The sequence below is a fragment of the Myotis brandtii genome, unplaced genomic scaffold, assembly GCF_000412655.1.
Source record: "Myotis brandtii unplaced genomic scaffold, ASM41265v1 scaffold454, whole genome shotgun sequence".
NCBI classification, from domain to species: Eukaryota; Metazoa; Chordata; class Mammalia; order Chiroptera; family Vespertilionidae; genus Myotis; species Myotis brandtii.
The window spans coordinates 1,187,353-1,195,878 of NW_005367354.1; the positions used below are offsets into that span (position 1 = coordinate 1,187,353).

The window sequence follows — 8,526 nt, forward strand, 5'->3', positions numbered from 1 at the left end:
GCCAGAGGCGCGTCGGGCTGGAGCCGGTCACGATGCCCCGAAGGAAGCAAAGCCACCCGCAGCCCGTGAAATGCGAGGGGGTCAAAGGTCAGGGGTCGCAGTTGCGGGGGAGGAGCGGCTGTGGGGTCAGTGGATGGGTTCAGGTCGGGGTGGCGGGGGCCTCCTGAGGGATGGTGTGGGCGCTGTGGGCTCCTCGCTGCCCACCGAGGGACGAAGGGAACCCGGAGGGTCTCCGGGTCTGGGCAGTCCGGTTCCGGTCCAGAGGCCAGGCCCCCGGGGCGGATGGTGGGCACGGTCCTGAGAGAAAACGCGCAGCCTCTCCCCTCTCCAGTGGACACCGAAGACTCCCTCGATGAAGGACCGGGGGCCCTGGTGCTGGAGAGTGACCTGCTGCTAGGCCAGGACCTGGAGTTTGAGGAGGAAGAGGAAGAGGAGGAAGGTGACGGCAGCAGCGACCAGCTCCTGGGCTTCGAGAGAGACTCCGAAGGTGAGTTTTGGGGACTCCCCTGGACCCAGCCCTCGGGAGACGGTGAGGTTAGATGTGAGCTAGACTCTCCCCGTGCCGACTTGCCCAGTCCGCTCCATCACTGCGCGGAGGTGAAGCTCTGGGGCCTGGGCCAAAGGCGGTGTGAATAGGACAGTGGAGGAGTCACTGGTTAAAAGTAAACGTCCTTTTTGTAACCTTGTCCCGCTCCGCAGCCCGTGCCTATGCGAGTTTACTTCCGAGGTTCGGGGGAGGACTTGGAGCTGGCACTTCATGCCCAGTCTCCTCACCTGTAGCTTAAGCTCCTTTTGTGTGAGGTTTTGGCCTCTGCCTTTGAGTCCTCCCACCCCATCCTAACTTGCCGCACTGCCCCTCAGTCATGCCCCGTATGAGGCTGTTTTTGTCATTGCGGGAACCCACCTGCAGCATCCTTCAGGTTGAGGTGGCATTACATGCATTACTTCATTTCTGTTTTCCCCTCAATTTTGCCTCACTCTTGTTATAATCAGATCCATGTTAAAAGAAGCCTTACTAATATAGAGTTTAGAAAAGTTCCAGGCCTCTTCCTGGTGTATTTTTTCTTTTGTATCCTAAGAATCAGTTAATTATATTATTGTTGATTCATTTCAGTCTGTGGTCCCTTGTGGTCCTTGATCTTTTCTCATGAAGTGGAACTAGGCACTAGCTAGTCCAGACACAGCAGTAGACAATTCATATTTAGTTTTCGGGATCACTGAAGGGAAGAGAAAGGTGGGGCCAAGCACATAGGAAGACCATGAGTGAGCAAGGGTGTTTGGAGTCTAGTCCTACCTAATGTTGATGTCTCTTCTCATGTCTGTCTCACCAGGAGACTCTCTGGGGGCCAGGCCTGGGCCTCCCTACGGGCTGAGTGACGACGAGTCTGGGGGTGGCCGGGCACTAAGTGCGGAGAGTGAAGCTGAGGAGCCATCCAGGGGCCCAGGGGAGGCTAGGGGTGAGAGGCCAGGCCCAGCCTGCCAGCTGTGTGGGGGGCCGACAGGTGAGGGGCCGTGTTGTGGGGCAGGAGAGCCGGGTGGGGGGGCCCCGATGCCCCCACGGCTACTATACTCATGTCGCCTCTGCGCCTTCGTGTCCCACTACTCGAGCCACCTGAAGCGGCACATGCAGACCCACAGCGGGGAGAAGCCGTTCCGCTGTGGCCGCTGCCCCTACGCCTCAGCCCAGCTCGTCAACCTGACACGACACACTCGCACCCACACTGGCGAGAAGCCCTACCGCTGTCCCCACTGCCCCTTTGCCTGCAGCAGCCTGGGCAACTTGAGGAGGCATCAACGCACCCATGCAGAGCCCCCCCCTCCTCCCTGCCCGACCTGTGGCTTCCGCTGCTGTGCTCCTCGTCCAGTCCGGCCTCCCAGTCCCACAGAGCAGGAGGGGACAGTGCCCCGGCGACCTGAAGGTAAAATGCCAGGACCACGGAACCTGGGACACAGGTGGGTGGCCCAGGGGTACTTGGATTCACCAGGTCTCATTGTTCCCACAGATGCTCTGCTGCTTCCAGATTTGAGCCTCCACGTGCCGCCAGGTGGTGCCAGTTTCCTGCCAGACTGTGGACAGCTGCGGGGTGAAGGGGAGGGCCTTTGTGGGACCGGATCAGAACCACTGCCAGAGCTGCTGTTCCCTTGGACCTGCCGAAACTGTGGACAAGAGCTGGAGGAGGGCGAGGGTAGTCGGCTGGGAGCCGCCATGTGTGGGCGTTGCATTCGAGGAGAGGCTGGAGGTGCCAGTGGGGGGCCTCAGGGCCCTAGTGACAAAGGCTTTGCCTGTAGCCTCTGCCCCTTTGCCACTCACTATCCCAATCATCTGGCCCGGCACATGAAGACACACAGTGGTGAGAAGCCCTTCCGCTGTGCCCGCTGTCCCTATGCCTCTGCTCATCTGGATAACCTGAAGCGACACCAGCGCGTCCACACGGGAGAGAAGCCGTACAAGTGCCCCCTCTGCCCCTATGCCTGTGGCAACCTGGCCAACCTCAAGCGTCACGGTCGCATCCACTCTGGGGACAAACCTTTTCGGTGTAGTCTTTGCAACTACAGCTGCAACCAGAGCATGAACCTCAAACGCCACATGCTGCGGCATACAGGCGAGAAACCCTTCCGCTGTGCCACCTGCGCCTACACCACGGGCCACTGGGACAACTACAAACGCCACCAGAAGGTGCATGGGCATGGTGGCACAGGAGGACCTGGCCTTTCTGCCTCTGAGGGCTGGGCCCCACCTCACAGCCCCACCTCTGTTTTGAGCTCTCGGGGTCCGTCGGCCCTGGGCACCACTGGTAGCCGGGCTCTCCATACAGACTCACCCTGAACTAGGTCCTTCTCCAGGGCTGTAGGATTAGCCCTGACCCTCCTGTAATGGACCAGAAGCCACCTTCTCTTTCCTCCCCCGCTGGCCAGGGGCTCCAACAGACTAACTTAGGCACACTATGGACCACGGGCCTTGCCTTGACTGGTGCACTTCATGAGCTCAGTGAGAAGGGCCCTGTATACACCTCCACTGCTCCCAGAGGCTGTGGAGAAACTGGCTGGGGGACTGCCCAGCCTCCCACCTGTTTATTTAACTTATTTCAGTACTTTATAATAAAGGAAACACTAACAAAGCCATGTCTATGCTGAATTGGCAGTGGCAAGCACAGCTCAGCCTTCCTCTTAGCACAGCAGTCCATGCTATGATGGGGGAAGCAGGGGCAGAGAGGGAACCAGAGGTAGGCAGCAATCAGGCTGAGTTTAATGAGGGGAAGGTGGGCCGGACCATACACAGACCTCTGCCCATCCCCTTGGCCCATGGCCCTGAGGAGCCAGAAGCTGCTGGGGGGAACTATGGTTCCTCCCCCAGGCAGGTAACCATGGTCCCATGGACTTTGTGCAAAATACTAAATGCTAATTTGGCATTGAGGGCCAGCTCTGAAAAGGGGATAATCCTTTGTGCAGCCAGCCCAAGGGGGAAGGGAAGGTTAGGAGGCCCCTGGCCAAGAGGAGAAAAGGGAAAGGTAAGAAGGAAAAGACCCCTGGGTTTGGGGGATACAGGCACAGGGCAAGTTTTTGAACATTCCTCTGGGGTAGAGGGCAGACATCCTAGCACTGGAGATCACAGATCCTCATCTCCAATGCCCTCGAAGGCGAAATTGCCATGGACGTCACTGGCACTGGCATCTGTGCTGGGACTGCCAATTCCCCGCAAGCTCACGGCACTCAGCTTGCTCTGTAACAAAGGCAGGGTGGGGTCAGAGGGCTCAAGCCTCCCTGAAATCCCCCTACAAACACCCACTTCACCAACCCTCATGGGAAACTCACTGAGAGTTTGACCATGGACTCCCGGCTGGCATCAGGTGACTCCTGGGGAAGAGGCAGAGATGTCAGAAAAAGGCTTCTCATATCTGCGGATATGAGAAGCCTGGGGCCCAGGTACCGATACTTAACACTTACAAGCAGCGGTGGGGATTTCACTGCTTGCTGGCTGTCTGAGCGTCTCAGGGTGCCCCCCACCCGCCGGCGCAGCATCTGAGGATGGAGATACAAGACACTGATAAGGGCAGGACCACTCCCTTGGGAATCCCCAGCACTTTCCCCTCCCTCACACCTGGTACAAAAGGCAAGGTAGAGCACAACTACCTGGTCCACACTTGCTACTTACCTTCCTGATACTGCCGCCGGATTTCTTCACCATCAGTTCATCTACCATGGACTGCAAACAGATGCTCATCATGATAGCCTGAGGGTGAAAGGAGAGCTCAGTCTAGAGTTGCCATCCTGAGCCCGGTACCCCTAAGACAAGGACTCCCACTCACATGCAGTCCTGGAAGCCCTAGACTTGGGTATCTAATAGAGGCGGTGCAATGGGGTCCAGAGGCCTGAGGGTGGGCTCACACCTGGGGGCTGGTGATGGTGACCCACTGGAGCCGGTCCTTGCTCATGAGGTATTCAAAAGCCAGTTCCAGGCGCACCTCACCCCGGCCCCGGCCCGGGCTGCTTGTGCCTCCGCTGGGCAATGGCACCTGGGAGAGAGAGAGGGATTAGGCCGAGTTCATTCTCACCAATCTGCCATGCTCTCTGACTCACTGCAGCCCAGCCCATTTCTGAAGCTGATGGCTTGTCAGACCTCCACCCCAAAGGCTTCTCCCTTCCACCCCAACTCACAGAGGAGGTGACCCGCCAGCACCGCATGCGGGTAACCCGGAAGGAGCCTTCGCGGAGTTGCTGGCCAGGCAGGCGGAGCTGGAGGCTGAGCTCACTGTTGCCTGCGCTCACCACTACTGGACAGTCCTTCTCTGGGAAGTCAGCCACACAGGCATCGAAGCGCAAGTAGCCATAGTGCCGCAGCGTCTGAGCCAGCCGCAGGAACTGAAACCCAGTCACCACATGGGGTTGGTCAGGAGGGGAAGCGGGGCAGCTCAGAGGAAGCAGCCCCTTAAAGGGAGACAGGCAGAGCTCACCTCCTTCTTGGAGACCTTCTCTTGCAGTGATTTGAGCTGCCGGTGCTGTTCCTTCGTGACCAGGATCCACCCACGCTCAATGTCTGATACCGTCTACAATGAAGACGGGCTGAGTCAGAGGTACAAGGAGAAGTGTCTACCTCTATCCAGCCTGACCCCGAGCTCCACATCTGAAGAACCTCTTTGCAGTGAGTCCTTGACCCTGACCAGATGTTGTGCCAGGTACCCTGCTAATATTCTAGGAACTTCCCCCATGGAGAAAAGACATGAAGGGAGTTTTCCTGGCAGCGTGGGAGACCAGAGTCATTTTCAGAGGAAGGGTTCTGAAGCACCTCCAAGCTCACCTGAGCATAAAGCAGGTTCAGGCCAACCCGGTTCTCCATGACATCATCATCATAGGCAGAGTCCCAATAACTGTGAAGCCAAGGGGTGGAAAGGGGTAATGGGACTGAGCTGGGGTAAGGCGAGAGGTAGACTGGAAAATAGGGGCAAAACAGGAACAATCTAGAACTATCGGGCTAATGGTGGCACGATGGGAGGAAGCTTGGTACAAACACCCAGTGCTACCCCCTTGTCCAGAGTATTCTGTCTCAATACATGGCCCCAAAATTCAATCTAGCACGTCCCCCTTCTCCAAGCCCAGCCCTGACCTCTTTCTTAGCACAATCTTATACTCTTGACTCCGAAGACTGGTAACTGACACATAAGGCAGCTCGAACTCTTGCAACTTCCGTACAACTACAGGTTAAAAATAAAACAGGAAAATGTCATGAGACTCAAGGGGAGGGAAATCAAGAGGGAAGCCCTGAGGAAATGCCAGGGGGGAGATGGAGGCAAATTCACTACTGGAAGCACAGGGTAGCAGTGAAGTACAGAGAAACTCACAAGAAAAGGCTCCATCCTCTTTTTCTCGAACTAGAAAGAGACTAAAGTATCCGATCAAGTCATCGGGAAGATCCAGCTTTGCAGCCACAGCCTGTGGGTAAAGAAGGAAGTACAGCTCACCATACTGGCTGGTTCCAATCAACCCCCAAACCTGGGACCCTGGGGTGCAGGGGTAGTGCAGAACTAGCACCTCACCTCCAGGACATCTTCAGTCTGATCTGAAGTTAGCACATTAACCAGAACTTTCTGCCCGTTGCTGAGCAGCACTTCCAAGGAGACCTCTTCGGTGGGGACCTGCTGTGTCTCCTGGGAATGGAAGCCACCACTTTGTTAACCCCTGTCCAACTCTGTGTCTAGGTCCCCCTGGTGTCTTTATTCTCAGCTGCTTAATTACATGTTTCCCTGATTTCATCGGTACAGCAGAAGCCCCATTCCATAAAAAAAATGGTGCCAGGATGACTCCTCTTAGCCATTCATTCAAGTGAAGTGGCCCTACAGGAAGGCCCTTCCCTTAAATCTTGGCCCTACCCCAAGCCTCACCTGTTGTGCTCGCCGCAGAAAACTATTGAAGGTCTCACTGCTCCCAAGCAATGGGTCTTGCCGAACTGCAGGGGCAAGAAAATGATGTTCCAGTAACTTAAGACTCCTCCTTAGCTTCTCCCAGTTATCTTGGTAAGTCGTCCCCCCCCCCCCCCCCCCCCCCCCCCCCCCTCCTTTCCTCAGCTGATGGTGGCCTGTCACATTCCAAGCTGGCCTCATCTCATTCACTGTTTGCATGAATTCTTGACCTGCTCCACCCTTCACTGCCATCTAGTTGATCAGTCTATGGAACTAGGGAAATAACAATGATGTCCATCGAAAGCACATCAGATACAAATTAAGTTCTCCCCACCGATCTAAACTGCTTTAAGACTATTCAGTGTCATATTAGTATTTCTCATAGATGTTAGTGCCCAGGTTGCTTTGCTAGTATCTACAGCATCCTTGCATGCTACTTACTCTTGCTAATGAAGTACAGGTCACACAAGAAGCTTTCCATATCTAGAATTTAGGACCTTCTACAGAACCAGCTATCTGGTCTCTCCCCATAGTCCTCTACACAGCCAGCCTAAAGTTCCCTCCAACCACTCACCAGCTTGCATGTACTTCTCTAACTGCTCTCTCCTCTGTTCTACCTCAGCAGGTGTCAAAGAGAAGAGCTTCTTTGGGGGAAATGCAGGAAGCACATTGGCCCCATACTCCTTCCGAAGCTATTTAGAGAAAGATACAACCCTTCACATACATAGCAAACAAGAATAGGCAATCCACACTCAATGTTGTTTTGGGCTCCCTTTCCCTTCCCTCAGTCCCTGCTTTCCAATCTAACTTCGTCATCCATGAAGCAATTCCTTTGGCGGAAGTAGCATTCAAATAAAGCCGCCCCTCTGTCCTAGATATAAGTTCTTTCCTATCTGTGTACAAGTCAGTCCCTTCACAATGTGGGGAGGGTTTTTGTATGGGACCTAGGGAGCCCCTTGGTTATCTAGAGCAAGACTGTGTTCATTGGATCCTCACAGGAAGCAAAGGAAAATTTCCTTTAAAAGGAAAACTTATGTACAGCATTGAGGGACTTATAGAGATTTCACAGATCAATGAGTCCATTTTTCAGTTGTAGGAACCGAGGCCCCAAAAAATTAGGTAACTGGCTCAGGGTTGCACAACTAGTTACCAGTAGAACCAGGACTCTGTTCAATACAGAGTTCACAACCTGGTGAGAATAGCAGAGAAATATTGCATCACAGACACATAAAGATAACTGGAACAGTTACACTGAGATGAGCTACGGAACACAGAAGGAAACTGGTTAATGGTTTGTACGAGCAGGGAAAAGAATCTCAAGTTGCAGCCCAGATGACAGAAAAGAATGTGCTTTGGCAGCTGAAAGGGGGGTGGGCGGGAGGTACTTTTTCATGCACAGGCACAGCCTGAAGTTAGCCAGGGGTCAGGGAAGCAGGAAGGAGAAGTGAGCACAGGGAGAAACAGTCAGAGGGCAGGCACTCAGCTTCTCAGGGAGTTCCCCGGAAGTGTCAAACGATAAGATAAAGTCCCAGGGCCACCCCTGCAGCAGTGACTACAGCTACAGGAAAGCAGGAAAGCGATGAGGGGAGACATGGACGACCAGAGACAGGCTCGAAGCTGCCTCAGTGCAAGGGTGCGAGTCCCACCTGCTCGTGCAGCCCCAGGAGTTGGCTGTAGCGCACCCGACAGTGCAGGACTCCATTCACGTGAATGTTATAGGCCTGAGGACACAAAAGCAGGCAAGCATTTTAGGGTCGTGGTCCGGGCGACCCCCTTGAAGAATCTGGGTCGGAAGCTGCCTGGCACAGCTCCACCTGAGTAACGCGCCGAGACCTTCCGAGGGTCGGTCAGTCTGTTTCCCCGGGTCCAGGTCCAGGTCCAGGTCCCCGAGCAGAAGGACCAGCCTGGGGAAATCTGGGCGCTCGCGTCGCAGTCTCTCTCCCCAAGAGGCCAGGGACGCCCACCACAGTAGCCGCGGCCCAACGAAGGACCTACAGGAGCTGGGGCGACCTTTGGACGCATCTGGGACGTGACACAAACTCCCAGCAAGGCCGTCGGGAGCCGGCGGCCTGGGAACAGACCCGAAGGCTGCGGCCAGGCCTCGGAGGCCGCTGGGAGAGGGCTCCGGCCC

The 8,526-nt window shown here is 55.4% G+C and overlaps 2 protein-coding genes across 2 annotated transcripts; one reads left to right on the forward strand and one right to left on the reverse strand.

The window, feature by feature from the left end:
* The first annotated feature begins 6 nt into the window (after nt 1–6).
* ZNF513 (zinc finger protein 513) lies at nt 7–3,119 on the forward strand. Its single transcript, XM_005874854.2, has 4 exons — nt 7–87; nt 332–487; nt 1,332–1,919; nt 2,004–3,119. The coding sequence occupies exons 1-4, from the start codon at nt 33–35 to the stop codon at nt 2,825–2,827; spliced, it is 1,623 nt and encodes a 540-aa protein (XP_005874916.1). The 5' UTR covers nt 7–32; the 3' UTR covers nt 2,828–3,119.
* A 106-nt stretch (nt 3,120–3,225) lies between these two features.
* Nucleotides 3,226–8,512, reverse strand: SNX17 (sorting nexin 17). The gene is made up of 15 exons (XM_005874853.2): nt 8,391–8,512; nt 8,042–8,116; nt 6,970–7,087; nt 6,378–6,442; nt 6,033–6,143; nt 5,838–5,928; nt 5,603–5,690; nt 5,297–5,366; nt 4,953–5,045; nt 4,657–4,860; nt 4,389–4,514; nt 4,154–4,231; nt 3,946–4,020; nt 3,814–3,855; nt 3,226–3,721 (listed from the first exon to the last, which is right to left on the reverse strand). The coding sequence occupies exons 1-15, from the start codon at nt 8,415–8,417 to the stop codon at nt 3,608–3,610; spliced, it is 1,377 nt and encodes a 458-aa protein (XP_005874915.1). The 5' UTR covers nt 8,418–8,512; the 3' UTR covers nt 3,226–3,607.
* Between the last annotated feature and the right edge of the window lie 14 nt (nt 8,513–8,526).